The 22,275-nt window shown below is 43.1% G+C and overlaps 2 protein-coding genes across 3 annotated transcripts in view; both read left to right on the top strand.

The window, feature by feature from the left end:
- The window catches only part of rras2 (RAS related 2), a 53,067-nt gene extending 43,377 nt beyond the window's left edge, over positions 1-9,690 (top strand). Inside the window, exons 3-6 of the mRNA XM_015953101.3 lie at positions 83-185; positions 1,995-2,103; positions 3,084-3,202; positions 7,837-9,690. Coding sequence (XP_015808587.1) covers positions 83-185; positions 1,995-2,103; positions 3,084-3,202; positions 7,837-7,924 — 419 coding nt within the window. The 3' untranslated portion in view covers positions 7,925-9,690. The remainder of the gene's footprint in view (positions 1-82; positions 186-1,994; positions 2,104-3,083; positions 3,203-7,836) is intronic.
- Positions 9,691-14,576: 4,886 nt separating this feature from the next.
- Positions 14,577-22,275, top strand: part of tub (TUB bipartite transcription factor) — a 121,594-nt gene continuing 113,895 nt past the window's right edge. Inside the window, exon 1 of one of the 2 annotated variants that reach the window (XM_015953098.3) lies at positions 14,577-14,840. In XM_015953098.3, the coding sequence (XP_015808584.1) occupies positions 14,785-14,840 (56 nt within the window). In that variant the 5' untranslated portion in view covers positions 14,577-14,784. The remainder of the gene's footprint in view (positions 14,841-22,275) is intronic. The other variant, XM_015953099.3, reaches the window with a different exon arrangement.

The raw sequence follows: 22,275 nt of genomic DNA, 5'->3' as shown, positions 1-22,275 counted from the left end.
TGTGTGTGTGTGTGTGTGTGTGTGTGTGTGTGTGTGTGTGTGTGTGTGTGTGTGTGGGGTTGCATGTGCTGATGTGGTGTAGTCCTCGACACGGCTGGACAGGAAGAGTTTGGAGCCATGAGAGAACAATACATGAGGACAGGGGAGGGCTTCCTGCTCGTCTTCTCAGTCACTGACAGAGGAAGGTAAGTGACAGTTTTCATCATGCACACACACACACACATACACACACACACTCTCTCTCACTCATAGGCTTCTCTTTCTTTGCGCGGCTCCGTTTGCTGCTCACGATTGCTTTCTCATTCTCCTCTTCGTAAACCTTGCGTGGACACCCATAACCTGTTGCTGCTTACGCTTCCGGCCTTTTTTTTTTGTTCTTGTTGTCGTTTGCTTTGTTCTCAGCACTTCCTGTGTAACCCTGCTTGCGTTAATCCACCTATCCACCTACCTTAGCGTTCTATTTAAAGCCTGTGTGTTGCTTAAGCTGCAGCGCGAGGACAAACACTCGATGCGAGCAAGTGACAAGCATTCACGTGGTGCACATTTTCACTTTAGCGTGTATGCAGTAACGACATGAATGTATGTATATAGTGACAACACAATCAGGCACAAGCAGCGCTTTAACCTCAGAGACCCCAGATGCTACTGATTATCCCTTAACGGGCTTTCAAACCTAAGTTTCTTTAAAACCCAAAAAGGAGTCGCTGTTGCAACTCCACCGCTTTTGCAGTTGGTCAATCTGGCAGCACCTGTGGTTGCCACGGCAACAGCAAGTGGTTTTTTAAATGAAAGCATAACTTCTTTCACCTGCTGCTTTGTTGTTGCACATGCAGCAAATGCACCAGTGTGTGTGTGTGTGTGTGTGTGTGTGTGTGTGTGTGTGTGTGTGTGTGTGTGTGTGTGTGTGTGTGTGTTTACGCCACCACTGTGTCCGCTCAGGCGGCATTAATGAAGCGAGAACACACTGAGGCGGCTGCATACCCACACTGTTTGTTTTCCACACAGGAGGCAGGCACTGAGTAGCGCAAAAAAAAGGGTTGGCATCTAAACCAGTAAAATATATAGTTTAGAGTTATTTTTTATTTTTATTTTTATTTTTTTAGAAATTTACCATCTGTTTGACTCATCCAGGATGCATTCGGGCCTTAAATCTGGTTTTAGATATATTCTTTTATTTAGAGTTTTGCCCATCCTTCATCAGTCAATCAGATTTTATTTATAAAGCGCCTTTCAAACAAAAGTGCTTTACAAAATGACCCCAAATTCCCATAACAGTTTAAAAACATTAAGACATATGCAAACACACACACACACACACACACACGTCTGTCTTTCTATTATAGTGAGGACCCTCCGATGACTTCCATTCAATTTTGTGATTTCACCATGCCTAACCCATACCCCAACCTAACCATAACTAATGCTGATCTATTACTAACCTTAATCTTAACTAAAACTTAATTCACACTATACCTCTAACTGGTATAGTAAGCTTCTGGTACGCTTCTAAAAAAAGTGAGGACCCAAAAAATGTCCTCACATAGGGAAAATGGTCAAAATGGTCCTCAGTATGCAGTATGTAGAAGAACACACACACACACACACACACACACACACACACACACACACACACACACACACATACAAATGTTTGTTTTAAACAGTTTTTCCTTCCTCCATATACATTAGTCAAGCCTTACCCGATTTACTATATGCTTACCACGGCTGGAATGCTATCCAGGGTTTGTGTTGCGTGCGTCGTCGTCGTCGTCCCCCCCCCCCGCGCAGACTGACATTTTCATTTCCTGTCTAGTTGACTGTTATACGTTGTATAACACGCCAGCTGTGTTATAGCGGGGAAACATTTAATTTGATCTAGGTTTCTTTAGCCTCATGCAGGTGATTACCCTGATTTTTGTGTTGTTTGTCTGTATCATTTGGGGTGAGTCTGCTCTGTAGACATCCACGTAACACCACCTCGTCTGATTTCACAGCTTTGAAGAAATCTACAAATTCCAAAGACAGATTCTTCGGGTCAAAGACCGAGACGAATTTCCCATGATCCTCGTAGGAAACAAAGCAGATCTGGATCTACAGAGACAAGTAAGTTTGCATTGATCCGAAACCCTCTGACTGACAAACGCAAGCGTCGTTTTTATCATCCAAGGAGATTTGAGCGGGTCTGAAGGGATTCACAGTTGTGTGCTTTACAGTGAGCGTGTTGCAGCTGCAGCTGGTTTCTAAGATACGACAGGATGTGAACAGAAAAATGAGAGAGTCTGCAGGAACTGGGGTGTCAGAAGGGGAGGATTGATGGGGAAGAAGGAGCATGATGAAATGAAGACTTTTAACTGTTGGGATTCAATCACCTGTCTTTTTCATGTGATGCCACATCGCCCCCTACTGGTTAAAATAAATATCTCTTGAAGGCACAGTTAACTTTCTATGAATCCGTTTAAGCATTTTGCATCACATAAAATTCCCCTTTTCTAAATTGTCTCACCTTCAGGTGTAGGTATAGGTATCGCCATTAGAATGACGGTGACCAAATTGTACATGAAAGTCTGTAAACATCCAAACGGCAACTCAACAATAGCAGCCGATATAGTGACTGACATTGCTAACATGCACGCTCAGCCCATCTTTCTGCATTCTGCCTCATATCTCACGCACATTTTTAAATCACGAGTCTGAATGCAAATTTTTTGCAGAGTCCCAGATGTCCTCTACATGCTAATGAGACTGCTTGAGATCTGGTTTGGCTTTATGAACATGTTCTGTTTAAATAAAGAAAAGTAAGGAGGAAAGCACCATAGGGTGCTTCTCTAAAGATGGAACCGAGTTTAATTATTAAAACGACAAAGGTGAAACTCAATGGGTAAAGTTGGTTAAACTGTTCCTGGGAGACGAGTCAAGTTTGCTGAATGATCGTGGTATTCTTTTTTTTTTTTTTTACCTCATTCATAAGTTAAGACAAGAATTACTCAAATATAAACATAAACACTGTCAGAGGATGGTGTTTGGGTTGTCCCGTGCATTTGTGTTTGGTGTCAGTGTTTTTCTGTTTATTTTTTTTGGCACAGGTAACCCAGGAAGAGGGCCAGCAGCTGGCCAGACAGTTAAAGGTCACGTATATGGAGGCTTCAGCCAAAATCCGAATGAACGTAGACCAAGCTTTCCACGAGCTGGTTAGAGTAATCAGGTATGTCCTTCCCATTACCAATGATCAAACCGTTACTGTTGTTGATCCTTCTCAGAAATCAGTAAAAAACACAAACAATATGTTTTCTGTTAATGTGACGACCAAAATAAAGAGATAAGAAGTAACCTGGGGGACTCACAACAGTAGCAACTGTTGCTAGGAAATACTTTTTGCCGTGTTTTTCTTTTTTTACTTTTTAGGACGAATTGGAAATAATCGTATTGATATCAGAAAACTGTATACACACGTCTTTTGTTGTCCGTGACTTCAAATGGTGTTTTTCGTTTTGGGACTCTGGCAGTTTGCCCTAAAGATGAAGTGGTAGCAGCCGACTGTTTCTCCTTCTCTGATATCAATGTGCGGAGGACTCTGTGGTCTAGTGAGACAACCGTATGGTCCAGTCGGTGGTTTTGGGCCAACATGGAAGCAGTCCGCGAATGTACACACACACACACACACACATCACGCCTGGAAAATTTGCAGGGGAATCACTGGGTTGATCTAATGGTTGCCACACCAGGGCCGCGTTAAAATAAAATAAACTGCTTGACATTATAATCGATTATGATATTCTTCCACAACGATTCATAACTAGATAAACTGCATTTCTTGCAGGAATGCTGTTTGAATGCTGGATAGCTTAAACTGTTAGCTGAATCAGCTTAATAGCTGAACTGAAGCTGAAAGTAAGCAAAACTGTCAAAATGAGCTGAATGTGTTGAAAGGTGTAGAAGGAAAAATCACCAACAAGCAAATAAAGCACAAAAAGTAAGTGAAGAATGGAGAAAAGTTATCCTAAATAGCAGAAAATTGAAATCTGTGAACATTGTATAAAAATCTGGACAGCTAAAATGTCTAAACACCTGTTATTTCAGTTGGACAAATTTAACAGTTTAATCTTTACATTTAGCTGAACTGTGAAATTAGCAGCTTATGTATGGAGCTAGGATTGGGACAATATTCAGCGTAACTTGTACCAAGTTTTGTAACTTCGATCATGTTTCATCACATGTAACTTTGGATTCGTAACTTTAGTTTTCTTTTAATTCTCAATTCGTACTTGTATTGTTTTGTAACAGGAACATTGTATTTTGTACATGTATTTTTTATTTTGTAAAATCAAACTTTTATTTTGTACATTTACTACTCATTTTGTAACATCAAACATTCATTCAGAAACATGAAACTTTCGTTTTGTAACTAGCAGACTTCCAAATTGAAAAAATCAAGGTACAAGTTTGCAATCAAAACTCTCAAAACACACATTTCATTCTACAGGTACAAACCTCAAATCTACAGTGTTACAGATCTTTTTGTCTCGATTCTAGAGTCAGTGGGAGGAACTTGGGTGAAACCAATGAGAGCACGAGTCTTAGCTACCAATCACGTTTCTCGAATTCCTGTCCAATCATTGGGAGAGGAAGGCAGGGTTCTGTCAGAGCTGTAGAGAGAGTTACGACACGGAATGCGGGAGCATGGGTTTCAATGAGACAGAATCAGGGTCTGTCCTCTTCTAAGGTTTGTAGAGAAAGAAATGTAACCCTTAAGAACAAAATGAAACCCATTCTGAAAAGCTGACAAAAATTCCTACTTTTTGAGATATGATTTGTTTCTGTACTCCAAACGGTCTGGGTGTTGGAAAGAGTTGTTTCCAGAAAACGTGAAGGTCAAAAGTTAGAGTGTGGAATTTTCAGTTTAGAGTGGTGAGAGACATTTTTTAAATTTTGAATATTGTCAAAGAAATGAACCGTACGACCACAATGTTTGGAGTACATTCATGAGTTATAGCTCAAAACGAAGGTATATCCGTTAGCTGCAAGCCAGCATGCGTCTCATTTCAATCGGACTTAAATCATTCACTGCCATTGACGACTAAAGTCGTCATTTTAGATCCAACCGTTCACTGCCAATGACGACTAAAATCGTCATTTGCATTTTTTTACTGTTAGAGCATCGGAACGAGCCCCCGCGCTGAGAGAACAAACATTTCAACCCTGAAGCCGATCTTCATCCGCATACGTCACAGATCACATGATCAGGAAGCAACACATCCATGTGTTTGGAGATCGTTTTGGGCCGTTCCTGTAAAAAAAAGTGAGGCGCGAACCGGAAAAGCGTCTGCCGATCACAATTCGACAACGGATTCTGAAAGAACGGATAACGCTCGAAACGCGCGGCTTCTTCCTGATGTAAGAAGTGAGTCTCCTCTTTGTTTTGGTTGTTTTGGCATCGACATCATGCTAGTGCGAAACGTTCTGTGACTCTTTAAAAAACAGTAAAAACGGTGAGAAACGCTGGCAGCGAAGGCCGTTAGTGATCAGGAAACGGCTGGCAGTGGATGAGTTAAGGTTTTCTCAGGACAATGCCAGAAATGGAGCAAAGGAGGGTCATTGCTCCTATCTCTGCCCATTATAATTTTTGTGATTTTTTTTTCTGACAATCTCAAGCTGTACCTCAACTTCTAACTGTGATTTTAGAAAAACTGTAATAGATATCAAAAACATTTTTTTACCAGTAATAGCTGAAAGTCTTGTGAGTGTGTTGAAACTTGAATGAAGTCTCTAGGTTAAAGTTAACCTATAAGAGTAAGAGTTTAAAAACGTGATAGGATTTAGCTGAAAATTGAGCAATCCCATTCATTTCAATGGGACCAAAATTCGCAGAAAAAGCTGAATATCTCAAAAAGTATAAAATATTTTAATACCAAAAGTCATTGCCGGCATAAGCTGAACCAGCTGAACGTTTTGATACCAACATTTTGTAAATAGTTGAAGAATTGTGGAAGTAGTTAAATGCCAAAAAATGTACGGAAGCAGAATAATAAACTAACTATAAAGAGAAACAGGATCACTATAGTTTGCATTCAAACAATTATTTATGTCCACATCTCGATACATTTCCTCATATCTAATTATCCGTCACTCTGAGCTTCAAATGCAGGCTAAACTTCTATTTCCTGCATAAGCTGTCGATAGAAAATAGACAGTAAAACTCTTGGACTAGAAAAGCCAGTCATACTGAAAGATTTGCATTCATGGACTCAACCGTCTTGACTCGTGACGGGGAAGGCCAGGGGCCTCATTTATCAACCGTACTTAAGAACAGATCTGTGTGTAAATCAGGAGTAAGAACTAGTTTACGCATTGATTGTTATTCATCATTTTGTGCCTGTGCGTAAAAATTTTCCTAAACATAAGAAAACTTCAGACCATGCATAGAAACTAGGCCTGGGACGATGACAAATTTTGCTGGACGATATATTGTCCAACAAATTTTTGACAATAAACAATATTATTGTCGACATTATCCAGACCAAAATAAACACTTATGTAATGTTAATATATCATAATAATGCAAGTACACTCATTAATATGCAACAATTAAATCTTTATTTAACATTGGAAAGTCCACAACCAGAACCACTAAATAAAAAATAAAAAAGATTAAAAAAATAGACCATGTCTCTCCAAAAGAATAAACACAATGGCCTATCCAGTGTCAACAATCAACTGCACTTCAATAATTATGATAAATAATTATAAAGTTGTACATTTTTTAATCTTGATATATTGAGGCTGGACCCCTAATAGGAACAGCATCTAGTAGTAGAACGGGGGAAAGGCAACACCAAAGGTCTCAGTTTTTCACACATGTTCCTCATCTACAAATTATTTTACCCAGTAAATAAATACTTCGGTGGAAAAACAGCTGAGTCACATAGTTGGTGCAACAACACCCAACAGGGATCTGACGTTGTGGAATGGTTGTCGTGTTTTTTGTAATCGCAATTTTTCCCTTTCCATTTTTATTATGTTTTTAATCTTTTTAGGTAATATTCTTTTTTTATTAAATTTTATTATATTTTTGTCCTTGAGATGCATAAAATAAAATAACGTATCTATAATATTGTTAAGGATTTGTCAGACCGTGCTCGCTAGAGTGCTCTGCACTTTGACAGCCAGCCTCTCAATCTCGTAAGTTTTTATTTTTTTCCGGGTAGAACACAGGGAATCCCCTCAAGTGCTGAGGGCGTAGTGTGACCAAATATGGTCAATTGAGGGTGTTTCTGTATGTGAATGACTGAAAACTGACACGAACACCTAGGTACGCACAGGTGGGATTTATCATCAGACCAGTGCGGAGGAATGTGCGTACGAGAGGGTGCCGCATGTTTCTTAAATCAGGATTTTGACCGTTTGTACAAACATTCTAAATTTCGTTCATAGGAATCGATTTAGGAATATTTCTACGAACGTTTGATGAATGAGGCCCCAGGAAATCGCAGAGATCTTCTCGACTGGTAGAAGCTAACTGTTAGCATTAGCAACTCCACCACATGGCAGAACTCCTCCAGGCTTGTGTTAATTATGGAGATAAAACAAAGTCAGGGGTAGAGTCACGTTGCTGTTATCCAATCAGAGGCGAGATGTCTGAATATCAGGAAATAAGACTCAAATCCTGCTGTCTTCTGGACCGACTAACGTCTGCTTCCTTAAACAGGAGCATGAGAGCTTTTTCCTGACAGAGAGGTCATTTATACTAGAGAAAAAGGAGTGAACTTGGTCTTTAAATAAGCAAACTCTTACATTTTCCATCCAGCTTGCTCTAAAATTTAGTTTCCTTTTTGTTTGTAGGAAATTCCAAGAACAAGAATGTCCACCGTCACCAGAGCCTACGAGAAAAGAGAAAGACAAGAGTGGCTGCCATTGTGTGATCGTCTGATTATTATTTTTTGCCTTATCACTGTAACTCATGCAGCTACTCTGCCACCCCCACCCACTCTGCCTGACTTCACATCCCACGTGGATGACTGACCGCTGCCTTCTCTATGTGCATGACTTCAGACAGCCTTCTCTGAGATCCTCAGACCAGGAAATGCTGTTTCCAGGACATCGCTATGGACAACTGACAATGCCAAAATGTTATCACCACTCTACCTTCAGTTGCAATCCAATTCACTCCATAAGAGTACCAACACTAAAACATTGCCTTCTAAAGCTGCCAGACAAATTCATGTTTTGTACTCTGAAGGACTCCTCTTGCGTTTTAGTGACATTTGTACTTGCTACCGAGATTGAATGGAACCTATGTATCCAGAATGTTGATTACTTTGACGTTTCTGGTGTCTGAACCGAGCAGAGAGAGATTATCTTATGAAGCTTTGTGTGCGTCGTGCCATAATCCCTCTTTTACTCCCATGTGCTAATCTGCTACTGTACATATGTGACATTTGTTGTGATTTACAAAGTGTATTTCTAATGACCTATTAAATCCCCAACGTGCAGTGTGTGAGGTTGAGTTGGGTTTTACATAAAAGAAACTTAATATGTACATAAGTAAGATTCCTAGATATCTTTTAATGAAATACTGGCACGTTTCTGGCATTCTGCAGTGGATTTTTTGTGGGTTTAGCCTTTTTCAATAGCCATGTATGGACTGTTGAATTTTTTTTAAGTCTTATATAATGAATGATTGTATTCCATTTCCTCCGAGTACTGAAAGTAGCAAATTTTCTTCTCAAGGAAGGTGGACGTCTTTTATTATTTCTTTCCTAAAGTCCTCGAAGCAGTGGAGACAGAAATGACGAGTAGCACATTGTGTAGCTTTAATACCTGATTTCACGTGGAAACACTGGACTCTGTTCGCTCTGTACTAAACTTCTGACAAACCGTTAACTTTTGTTGCAAATCAAGACACTTTTTTTTAAAGTTTAGATCATTCCACTGAACTGCTCTGTTCAGATCTGATATCCATCATGTTGCTGGTGAAAATATTCATTTCATGTCCTCTGAATAAATGCGCAACTCAAATTTCAGTCCCGCTACAGAAGCCTTGAGATCGGGACACGACCTGAGGAGTTCTCGTCGCTTCAGGTGCGTCGTACAAAGTTCTTCCCTTTTCCACTCGGGTACTTCTGTTCAGGCTTTCTAATGAAGTACTGCAGTTTCTTTAGCATTTCGCCATCTTGTATTATAAACAAGAAAATCAGATCATGGTCAATGGACTTGATCCAATGTTTCTACTCTACTTTTATACATTATTTTCTTATCAAACTAGCCGATAAGTATTTTTATATGTTTATAGGTGAACACATTTTCACAGCACAGCTGTGTTTATATGTAAAGAAAATGGTATTTAATTATCTTGATTGTTTTGAACTGAAGATGATTGCTGGCCCAAACTTGAAAGATTGGATTCTCATTGTAAGTGTTTCCAAGTTTTTGTTTTTTTTTCTTTCGTATTCTTGGTTTTAAAAAGGAAAAAAAATATATTTATCATGAGGTTATTATCACCAGGTGGACTGGAGCGGCTTTTGAATTGATTGTGGTGTCTGAATGAATCAAGAGTTTGTGTTAAAGCCCCTCGTTTATTTTTTTGCAGACATTGTACATCTACAACATCCTGTTTTGTTTCTGGTGTCTTCCACACAAGTGTCTTTTTTGCATGTGTCTAGCTTTTGTTGCTAAATAAAATCTGTCGTTAAGCCAGATGAGGTAGCAAATCTTTTTCTCAGCCTGGTGTTCACCAAATCCCTCCTCCCACAATCAAACCAGAACCCTGTGAGAAAGCGCCTGTGTCAACAGGGCGAGAAAAGTAGCTTCAGACGACAGAATTTGGAGTCATATTTCCTGATATTTGGACATCTTTCCTCTTGATTGGCTAGCAGCAACACAACTCTGCCACTGATTTGCAACTTTTATTTTCTCTCCACAATTACCTCGAGCCTGGAGGAGTTCTGCTGTGTGGTGGTGTTGCTAATGCTAACTGTTAGCTTCTGCTAGTTGAGACGTTCTCTGCTGTTTCCAGGACGCTAAACCAACAACGGCCTTCCCCTTCGCGAGCCCATGAATGCTCAGTGACAGTGTGACGTGGATCTGTCGGGCTTTTCTAATCCTATAGTTTCACCGTCTGTTTTTAAACAGAAGCTAAAGCAGAAGTTAGGTGTAGGAACCTACATGAAAAACTAGAGTGACCGATTATAATCAGAAATAATTTTAAAAAATGTTTTGTAGTGTTCAACACCTTAAGAGTTATTTGGCTTTTAAGCATTATCTGAAATTAATTCTAGTAATTTCAGATCCACTTTAATTTAGTGTGAGTTTTGTTCTTTAGAAAGGCAGGCTGGACACCTGTCAAGGCAGCACAACACATGCCAAGAGTCACAACCTGTCATACACACCAATGTCATGCAAAAAACCCAACAGAACCTTCATCTTAGACCAGTTCATCTGATTCAATTGTGTGTGTGTAGACTGCTGTTTCCCCCACAGACCCTAAATAAATTCCTCCACTGCACCAAGTAACTCAGTGCCAGACAATGTATGTGCGTTACCGTTTCCAGCTCTCCACTCTCACAGTTCCCATCTGGATGCTTCCCAAACTAATTGTACACAGCCAACCCTGCAGACCACTGCCCCAAACTCAGCCTGGTGTTCACCAAATCCCTCCTCCCACAATCAAACCAGAACCCTGTGAGCACCCACCTGGCTCTGCAGTCCATAAAGAGCCCTGCCTGTGCTCCCACTATCCCAGCCACAATCCCCTAGCCACCAGATCAATCTCAAAAGAACAAGCTGGAGGACTAAACGCCATTTCGAGCAAGAAATTGCCTCTTTTTGCCCATCAGCCAAGGCCAACATTAGAAACCTAGGAGTTATTTTTGATCCAGCTTTACGTTTAGACTCATGTCAAAACCATCTCCCGCTCTTGTTTCTTTCAACTGAGAAACATTTCAAAAGTCCGTAAACTGGTTTCTACTGCAGATCTGGAAAAAATCATCCATGCCTTTGTGTCATCACGCTTAGACTACTGTAACGCTCTTTTTACTGGTCTCAGCAAAACCTCCCTCTCACGCCTTCAAGCCATCCAAAATGCAGCAGCCAGACTCCTAACCACATCCAGCAGACAAGCTCACATCACCCCAGTTTTACAGTCCCTCCACTGGCTCCCGGTAGAATACAGAATACAGTTTAAAGTTTTAGTCCTGACCTATAGAGCTCTTAACAACCAGGCTCCAAGCTACCTATCTGAGCTTTTATCCCCACACACCACCTCTCGGAACCTTAGATCCACATCTGAAAACCTCCTGGCTGTTCCTCGAACCAGACTGAAAACCAAAGGGGACAGGGCCTTTCAGACTATTGCACCCAGACTTTGGAGCAGTCTGCCTTCAAATCTCTGTCTCTCTAACACTGTAGAGGTCTTTAAAAATCATCTAAAAACTCACCTTTTCATCCAGGCGTTCCCTCCCTAAATGTTTCAAAAAGATGGCTTTGTTTGGGTTCACACCTTCACTTTGTTTATACTCATGATTTTATTTTCTACGTTTATCACTGCTATTGTTTTTTCTGATGTTTTTATTGGTTAGAGGTATTTGCCCTGATCTTTATCATGTTGTACAGCGCTTTGTGATTTATATCTGAGAAAGGCACTATATAAATAAATTTTTACTTACTTACTTACTTACTTACTTCCATCCCAACAACCACACTCATCAGCGCACCCTTGGCCGCAGCGTCCACATCCTCATTACCCCACACACACGTGCAGGAACCCTAATGGTAACCTCACACCCCAGAGCAGCAAGTAAATTCAGCAGCAATCCACTCAACTGTGTTGTGAAGTGCCTTGGGGGGGTTGTAGAACCCTAAGAAGGCGCTATGCAAATACAGGCCATTCATCATTTAACAAATCCAGCTGAGATTAGAAACGCTACCCCAGTCAAAACCATAAAGGATCCCTGCTGAATTAAGTGTCATCCATCTATCCATCCATGTTCATCCGCTTATTTGGGGTTGGGTCGCGGGGGCAGTAGCCTAAGCAGAGAGGCTCAGACATGCCTCTCCCAGCCACTTGGGCCAGCTCTGGGGGAATCCCGAGGCGTTCCCTGGCCAGCAGAGACACATAGTCCCTCCTGCGTGTCCTGGGTCTTCTTTTAAGTCTCCTCCTTATTGGACATTGTGACGAACCCAGAGGTTCTGCTCTCTGCTCTCCTGGTGATCTCTTGCTGCAGGCCCCAAGTCCTGCAACCCAGCTGCACACCACCAGAGGCCAGCAGAGAGTGTTGTGGAGCAGCTGCACTCGATCAACCATCAGCTGTTCATTAAGCCTCCCATCTCCATTATTTTGGGAGAGACGCAGCTACAGAGGAGACCTGGTGTTAAAACTGATCTCTCTTAGGCCCTGTCCACACGTAGCCGGGGATCTGCCAAAATGTAGATATTTTTCTACGTTTTGGCCTGTCATCCACACGAAAATGGAGTTTTTCACACAAAAACGGATCTTTTTAAAAACTCCGGCCAAAGTGAAGATCTGCGTTTTCTCCGTTTTGGGTGTCTGCGTGTGGACAGACAAAACCGGAGTTTTAAGGTCCGCAACGTCACTTTCCGCGACAAAAAATGCTGACATCACGTGTGCGACCTGTGTTTACACTAGCCGAAAGCATGGATGCCCTCAGAGCTGCGCTCGCTTTATCAATTGTCCAAGCGCTTTTTGCTTGTTTGTTTTTGCAAGCGGAATTACTGCTCCTTGCGGAAGACCACAGACGAAGGACGAGGTTAAGAACGGCTATTGCCCGGCACCTGGCTTCTCCAAGTACTGCCACCTACAGGTCTGGCATGTCCTTAACAACGTATTTATCCAGGTACATGTGGACAGTTATTTTTTTAAACGAGGTGGTGTGGATGCAAGTTTTTGGAGGGGCGGATATTCGTTTTTAAAAGAAACCCGTCTACGTGTGGACCAGGCCTCAGACTCTGTTTCTAGTACCACACTGTGTTCTCCATTCCTCAGGGTTTATGGTTTGCTGTTAGTGCCCCAGAGTTTTGATCTAGATAAATTGTGCCTTTTGCCTCCAGTTATTGTTAATCTCCTAATCCTCAGTTTAGCTTGGCTCTGTGTTTTGTTTTGGAGGATTTCCAGTTAAGGAGATTGCTAGTTTCTGTTTTGGAAATTGTGGGCCGTTTTGGTTTTGGAAATGGTTTAGGTTTATCCTTTTGTTTCATTAGTGGTTGGTTTAGTGTATATTTGGTGTGTTTTCTCTTTTTGGTCTCCTCTCTCTGGTTAACACCAGAGAGAGTGCTTTTGTTTAGCAGAGGGAGTTTATTTAGTTTACTTATTAAATCCCTTTTATCCAACTTTTTGTAAATAAACCTTTTTTAAACAACCATTCCGTTAACCTCCTTCCATTCACTTACATACCATCACAAACGGTCACCATCCATCGGTGATTAATTCCCTTTTACTTTTTCATTGTTTTATTTTCTCTGTGTTCTCCCTCACCACTCCTAGATGCCAGAGGGGACGTAACAGACATGTCAGGAAATCCTCACCAGGGAGGCGTCCAGGAGTCGTCCTGACCAGATGCCCAAGCCACTTCAACTGACTCCTTTTGATATTTTAAGTGCATGCCATGGTGATACTGGAGGTCAATAGCTGAATGACCGGACAACTAAAGCACTGACATCAATTAGAGGAATGCCGTATCTCATCTTTCTGCTGTTGGAAAGTGGATCTAAAACGTCCCACAGGGGCTTCAATGCTAAATTTTTGGAGAGGATAGTTGAGCTAAAAGTCCCTCCTACTTCTCTAGATAAAAAAAAGAGTAGCTAAAGGAGTATCCTTTGGCGAGATCATCTGAGGTGTGTTTAATTTATTTTAGTCAAAAAGTCCCATTGATTTGTGTAGGCTAGATTATACTGCAGCCTGCCACTGGGAGGCGCAGTGGTTCCCCGAGGCATCGGTTTCAACATTAGTTGTTCTATTTTACCTCTGGTGAAAAATTCCTAGTCCAGAGGCCACTGAAAAGAAAAAAATTAAAAAGAGAATACTGACTTTTTTCTTAGTATTCATATTTTAGAGCCATACTATGTAACTTTTTATATAATTAAATAATTTTTCTTGAGCCAGTATGTGCTAAAATGACCCTTTACAGGGTTAATGAACTGTCACTCAGAACCCTACCACCCTCTGTGGCCAGAAAACCGCATTTGCAACTTCAGTATGGTGGGTGTCGCCATCTTTTGGAATAAAAATAAACTAGCTGTCACGCCTGTGCCTTCAGTCTGCTTTCCAGCACATTTCCTGCATGTTTGATTTAGTGATGAACCGCTCCTGTAGACACAAGGGGGTGCTAAAAGCAAGCAAAGCTGTCAAGCAAGCTTCATTCTCAGAATGATTAAAGTCAGAGTTTTAAGGTTAAAGTCAGAATTCTCTCTTTTTTTTCAGTGGCCCTAATCCTCTTCCATACATTGGCAAACGGAGTTAGAGATTTTGTAAGACCCTCCTCTTGGTGTTTTACGACCCACTGTTGGCTCCCGATCCTTACATTAGGAAACCGCAGATTTATATGAGGGGTCTGTTACTGTGAAACGCTCTCGCGAACGCATTAATGACGGCGCGTGCACCGTGAACGGAGGACTCGCGCTCCCCTCTCTCCCATGGTGGTATGATCCACAGAAGAGCGTCAAGCTGCGCCGTGTTCAGCCTCCGCTGCTCATTCACCTGAAGGCTCTTCCAGTGTCGGTGCCAGAACCTTCCGAATTTTCTTCACCCAGTCCGGTTCGGTCCACTTCACCAGGAGCATGGAAGGAGTCGGCAGCAACAAGAGCATGTCTTACAGCAGGTGGAGTTACGACAGGTGAGCGACATTTTCTCTGTCATCTCAACTGTGGGCTGCAACCCTATCTGTTGCGTCTCCGCAGCTGTGGTCAAAGAAGGCCGATAATGTAAAGGTTTGGTGGGAACAGCCCCCAGTTTTTAACAGCTGTGTGTGCACGCGCGCGCGCGCATGCATTTCCTTTGAGATGACATCTCCAGTCAACCCGTATTTATCTGTCTATCTATCTATGACTTTATAATAAATCAAACACCATGTGCCGGAAATGTGAGCATGTTTTTAATCTATAATGGTATTTAATCACAGATGTAATGTTGCAGTTTAAGATGTGTGGCAGACCTTCTCAGGTGTGATCAGTACCTCACATCCCAGGATTACACAGACCGACAACTTTTAGATTCATGAGGGATTCAAGGCATCAGTCAACAAATGAAAATAGTTCCTCTACCAGGAATTAGGAACTAGAAGAAGAAAAAATGTCCATTGTGTGTGTGGGTGATGCCAACCTGATCCTGTCAGGGAAAAGTGTGAATGACTCAGTCCCTGCATTTTGTGATTTTTTCCCCCCTGAAGATAAATATTTTTTATTGACTTTTCAGTTTGTCCTTACTCCTAGTGAGCCCCGACTATAGATCACTGATGCTTCAAGGTTCCCTTTCAGTCGATTCACTCTGTACAACACATATATAGTATGGGATATCACACCCTCGCGTGGTCTGACTGAAGAAACCTTTAATCACGCCTTTGGGCCACATGACGTGTGACGTAGGGGGCAGGGTCCATCTGCTTATAAATACCGCCACTCACACATCATGCTCCAGTTCTTGTGCTCTTCACCTCGCTGGAACACCTCCCACTCAACCTGTGCTAGCTAGCTACCGCTAGTTAGCACTCTTCTTCGCTGTGTTTTTTTGAGCTAGCTTAACTAATTGTGTCGAACTAGACCGCTGCCTGCTGGTAAGTGTGCCTACTCGCCGAGCGCTAGCCCCGTTAAACCTCGCTAACACCTCCGCTGTTGGACCTCGTGGTTCGGAATGAGCACCAGGTCTGACCCAAAGAAGCAGAAGTCCAATATACAACCCTGCCCGCAGGGATGTGGCTTCATGCTTCACGGCAAGGATTTACATGAAGCATGCCCTGTTTGTCTCGGCATTGTCCACTCCAGGAGAGTGTTGACGGAGCCAGATGCATGCTCGTTCTGCAGAGAGCTTAAGCGCTCAACACCGGAACGCAGGGTCAAGTTTGTTCTCAAGGTCCTGGTGGAAGCTTCCGCCTTCAAACAGGATCCTATGCTCTCCGAGTCGAGAGATCTGGCTTCGTCCGGGTCCGACGAGGACGGCTGCCTGGTCACAGTCCCCGCTTCTAGCTGGTCGGATCAAATGGACTTCATGGAAGGGCTCCCCGAGACTCAGGATTCCCTGGTCCCTCCACACATAAGTCCAACAGAGGATGAGGACGACGATGTTCTGGACATCCACACGGATGACCAGAGTATATCTAGAGATGATGATTTATGTGCAGCTCAGTGTGCGACTTATATACCGCCGCCGCCTCTTCGATGACCCAGCATGACCTGTTGTTTATCCCCCTTTTTCCCCGTGCTGCCGAAAAATTGGATGTGGAATGGCCTGTTCCTCCTCTGGCCCTAGAAACCTCCAGGCTCGCAGGGTTCTTTCTCCCGTCTGAGCCGGCTGCGGTCAAGAACCGGCTGCCCATGTTCCCAGAGTTTGTGACGAAGCTACAGTCCTGGAACAAGCCACTGTCCACACGCACTATTGTGCCTGGTTTTGCCCAATATGTGGACCTCGAGGGCACTGAAAAAGCTGGTCTGGTTGGACTTCCTTTCATGGAACCATCTCTGGCAGCGTATCTGGCATCATCACACAACCTGGGTGCGAGTGGCTCCGCAGCCCTGCCTTCCAAACGCTGCAGGTTCTTAGCATACCAGCTTGAAAAAATCTATCAAGCTTAGGCGAAGAAGAAGAAGAAAAAGAAAAAAAGATCTTGTCTATAGCGCCTCTCAAGATAAAAATCACGAGGCGCTTCACAAAAACAAAAAATGTAACATATGAAAAAGAATTTAGAAAATGATAAAAGATATATTTAAAATAGACAAAAAATAGACTATTGTGATTAAAAATGCTTTCAGAGCATGCAGTGCATGCATTCAGAGGTCCCAGACCCAATCAGCACTGTGTTCCCCACACACAGTCTCCCAAGCACTTTTTTCCAAAAACCCACAATGTTTATTCAATAAAGAATGTGACAACAAAGAAAAAACAAATCAACCATGCAATGCGTGCTTAAGGGCATGTCAGTTCACAGAGCTGTCCCTCCCCACTTCGGTAGAGGGCAGCACCTCCCTGCCCATGACACGACAGGTCCGTTGTCTCACGGAGTGTCACTCTCACTGGCACGCATGTGCCCCGTCCCCATGGGTAGAAAAGACGGTTGCTATGGGTTACTGCTCAGTCGTAAACACGACCGTGGGATTGGAAGTGGCGATCGTATTGGTAGAGGAAATAAATACCCTATTGGGAAAGGGAGCAATACGTGCAGTCCCAGCTTCAGAAGCAAACAAAGGCTGGTACAGCCGGTACTTTGTAGTTTCGAAAAAAGGAGGCGGGCTACATCCCATTCTAGACCTACGTGTTCTAAACAAACACCTCCGCACGTTCAGGTTCAAGATGTGAACATTGAGACAACTGTTGAACGCCGTGAGTCCAGGCAACTGGTTCGCAATGATCAATCTCACGGACGCTTACTTTCATGTAGCAATACATCCAGAACACAGACAGTTCCTGCAATTTTCCTTCGAGGGCATAGCCTACAAGTACCTAGTCATGCCCTTCGGCCTGTCGCTCGCACCCCACACAATTACAAAGTGCGTGGAAGCAGCTTTAGCTCCTCTCTGAGAGAAGGGCATTCGCATCCTAGCTTATCTGGACAACTGGGCGCCAATAGCCAGGTCCAGAGAAAGCACGGCAGATCAACTGCAGCAGGTCTTGTCTCACGTCCAGAATTTGGGTTTTCTGGTGAATTTTCAAAAGAGCTCACTAACCCCGAGTCAACGGTTCTCTTTCCTGAGTCTGGAGATTTGCTCCCTGTCAGGCCAAACCCGTCCCTCACAGCACAGAATAACAGCGTTCCACAGGCATCTAGCTTTATTTCAGTTGGGACGCAAACTGCGCTTCCGGACGATATTGCAGCTTCTGGGCATAATGGTTTCCATGATTTCAGTGGTGCCACTCGGACTGCTCGTGTTGCGTGCGTTTCAAAGCTGGACCCACGCTCAATGGCTGTGCACAACCCGTCACCTGCATAGAAAGCTAACACAACCGCTATGTGCATGTTAGCCCTTCGCCAAAGGAGGGAACCTGGTCTCCTGTACAGAGGTTCGCCAATAGGCAGAGTGTCCTTCCGCAAGGCGGTGTCCACGGATGCCGCCCTGAAAGGATGGGGTGCCATTTGCGATGGCATAGCGGTGAGAGGGTACTGGTCTCTGAACCAGTCCAGGCTCCACATCAACTGTTTGGAACTACTTGCAGTTTTGCTAGCTCTGAGACATTTTCATGGGATCCTGAACAACCAACACTGATCAGTGGACTCAGTGGACTCCTTTAAAAGGCAGCTGAAAACTCACATGTTCAAGCTGGCTTTTGTATGACCTTCTTCACCACTCTCTCTTTATTCTGCTCTCCCCACCTATTACACCTTCCTCAGGATCCACTGATTTCCCTCTTTCCTGTTCACTCTCTCTCTTTCTTTACATTTTTTAATCTCAATAATCTATTTTTTGCTCATTTTAAATATACTTTTAACCATTTTATAAATTATTTTTCTTTTTTTTTTTTTTACATTTTTTGTTTTTGTGAAGCGCCTCATGATTTTTATCTTGAGAGGCGCTGTAGAAATGATATTTTCTTTCTTCTTTTTCTTCTTCTTCTTCAACATGTTCTGATACGAACAGACAACACCACAGTGGTTTCATATATAAACAGACAGGGGGGCACCCGCTCGCTTCCCCTGTTAAACTTGTCTCACAAACTCCTCGAATGGTGCAGTGTTTGGCTTCTGTCTATCAGAGCAACTCATGTGCCGGGGCACCTGAATCTGGGTGCATACCTGCTGTCCAGGGCCAGCCCAATGGTGAGAGAATAGGCTGCACCCACTAGTGGTGAACCACATCTAACGAGTCGGGAGACCAACTGTAGATCTGTTTGCAACCAAAAACAACAACTGTTCTTTTCAACAGAGGATCAGAATGCTCCACTGGTGGTGGACGCGCTGGCTCACCGGTGGCCCAAAGTGCTTCTGTATGCATTTTCTCCGGTGGAGATGATTCCTCCAGTACTGGAGAGGGTCCCCGAACACGGTCTGACCTTAATTCTGGTGGCCCCTCGCTGGCCTGCAAAGTCATGGTATGCAGAGATAATCAGCTTGCTGGTGGAGGAGCCCTGGGAACTCCCTCATCGTCCCGATCTCCTGTCGCAGGCGCAGGGAGAGATACTTCATCCATGCCCAGAGCTGTGGATGTTGCATGTCTGCCTGCTGAGAGGTCCAGCTTATTAGCCAAGGGTCTCCCTTTGGCTGTGGTTGAGACTATTCAGTGCGCTAGGGCACCATCTACTAGAAACTTATATACTGTAAAATGGCAAGCTTTTGAGAAGCGGTGTCTGAACAGGAATGTTGCTTCATTCCAGTGCCCCATCGTAGACGTATTAACGTTCTTACAGGGACTGGTGGAGGGGGGTCTATCTTTCTCCACAATCAAGGTTTACTTGGCTGCCATTTCTGCTTGCCATGTTGGCATTGATGGAGTGACACCAGGTGCACACCGCTTAGTGGTTCATTTCCTGAAAGGGGTCCGCAGACTGAGACCAGGAATTAAAAAAAAGCGTTCCTGCCTTGGACCTAAAAGCTGTGCTGGATGCTCTGTGTGACACACCGTTTGAACCACTTGAGTCGGTTGATTTAAAAATCTTATCATACAAAACGGCTCTGCTTCATTCACTGGCATCTGCCAAACGTGTCGGCGACCTGCATGCACTTTCAGTGCACCTGTCATGTGTGCAATTCTCTGCTGATGGCTCTAAGGTCACATTACTACCTAATGCTTCTTTTCTCCCGCAAGTGTTTCCATCTAGTTATAGCTCCGTGATTATTGTGCTGGCTAGTTTTTATCCGCCTCCTTTTGCTTCAGAGGAACAAAGTAGATTTCATTTTGTGTGCCCAGTGCACACATTATGTATCTACATTACCTGTACTCAAGAGTATGCGGTTATGTAATCAGCTGTTTGCGTGTTTTGCCAATCCAGCCAGGGGTAAAGCTCTGTCCAGACAAAGACTCTCCCATTGGGTGGTGGAGGCTATTTCTCTTGCTTATGTCAGCAAGGGTCTCCATTTACCTCAGAGAGTGAGAGCTCATTCGACCAGAAGTGTAGCTGCATCCTGGGCCCTTTTCAGAGGAGTCCCGCTACTGCCACTTGGTCTTCACCGCACACTTGTAATCAGTTTTACTGTTTGGATGTGACTGCACTGTCGCTGGCTCACTCTGTTTTGTCTGCTGGTTCACAAGGCTCACACTAAAGCATCGCCTTTTGGGCCTGATTTTCTGATGAATGCTCTGCGGGGCGTGTATATATGTCCCATACTATATGTGTTGTACCGAGTGAATCGACTGAAAGGGAATGTTAAGTTATGCTTATTACTACTGTTCCCTGAAGGAGCGGAATGAGGTACAACACCTTTGTTGCCCCACCTTGCAGCTGGGCTCGGTGAAGAGCGGTTATCAAACTGGAGCATGATGTGTGAGTAGGGGTATTTATAAGCAGATGGGCCCTGCCCTCTACGTCACACGTCATGTGGCCCAAAGGCGTGATTAAAGGTGTCTTCAGTCAGACCACGCGAGGGTGTGATATCCCATACTATATGTGTTGTACCTCATTCTTTTCCTTCAGGGAACAGTAGTTATGCATATAACTTATTGTTTTCTTCCTGCTTCCCTGATCAGCACAGACATTTGTGGATGTTTCACCGTGACAACACTATAGGCTCTGATTGTTTTATTAGCATTCTGAGTCTGTGCGTGGACACCCCAAAGTAATGCTGCAGATTTTTCCGACCTTAAAAGAAGATGTCAAAGTACCATGAATTTATCCTTAATTATGTGCATTGCATTAACTGCACAAGGTAACGAGTTCTTTGCAGCAAAATAGAGTACACACTGCAGGTACTTAATTATTTTCAGCAGTTCTAATGTAATTGGATCAATAAACGGTTTGAAAAACAACTTGTTTTCATTACTAATTGGAGAATCTCCAGCAGGCTGCATGCAGTTTGGGACTCATTAACAAATAAGGGTTTCCTAGTCCGTTATTTATCCAATACCATAATATCGACTTTAGGTTTGAAAGACAAAACAACACAGAGGACTATTTCAGTCAACACCTGTGACTGATTATACATCAAAACTAGTAACATTTTTGATCCCACGTCAAACTAACTACTTTCTGTGTATTTGAGCACCATTCACTCAGCAGTTCAGCATTACAACAGTCTGGAGTGGTTCCTGCAGCCAGCTCTCAGCATAACACAAAATAATCTGGTCTTGAAATCTCTGTTGTGTCTTTTATTTTATTTTTATTTATTTTTTGCTTCAGGCTCGTCCCTCTTTCCTAATCATGAGTAAGGGAAGAAGTTGTTTGAATTTCCTCATCCTTGATCTTCAATTTGCATGGACGCTTCATCCCGGAGTGTCCTCTTCAACTTGTTTAGATTTGGGATCTTATTTTGGGCCCCCTATTATGTTTATGTTTATTTATTTAGCAGACGCTTTTATCCAAAGCGACTTACAATTTTTTTTATAACCTATAGGGCATGTTGTGATCTGTGGGGAAACCGGAGTACCCGGAGGAAACCCACGCATGCATGGAGAGAACACGCAACTCCACACAGAAAGGCCGCAGCCGAGTTTCGAACCTGCGACCTTCGTGCTGCGAGGCAACAGTGCTAACCACTGCGCCACCATGCAGCCCTATTAGGAAGCAAAATAAAAGGGAAACTTCATTGAACAAATATTTTTAATGGGCATTTCTGATTATAATTGGTCATTCTGAGTTTTTCATGCAGGCTGAACATAAAAACAGTCTCCTACACCTATCTCCTGCATTAGCTTCTGATAGAAAATAGATGGTGAAGCAGCGATTAGAAAACCCTGACAGATCTACGTCACCCTGCCAGCTAACATTCATGGACTCATCCATCTTGGTTCACGATGAGGAAGGCTCTTGTTGGTTTAGAGTCCAGAAAACATCAGAGAATGTCACTGCTAAAGCTAACTGTTACCATTGGCAACTGCACCACACAGCAGAACTCCTTCATGTAAGTAAGCAAGTAGCCTTTATTGCAGACTCACGGTCCGATCATGATTATATTTTTTGCAGGATTAAATTTA

The sequence above is a fragment of the Nothobranchius furzeri genome, chromosome 9 (assembly GCF_043380555.1).
Source record: "Nothobranchius furzeri strain GRZ-AD chromosome 9, NfurGRZ-RIMD1, whole genome shotgun sequence".
NCBI classification, from domain to species: Eukaryota; Metazoa; Chordata; class Actinopteri; order Cyprinodontiformes; family Nothobranchiidae; genus Nothobranchius; species Nothobranchius furzeri.
Note: the sequence above shows the minus strand (reverse complement) of the source record. Positions and strands in the feature narration are given on the sequence as shown.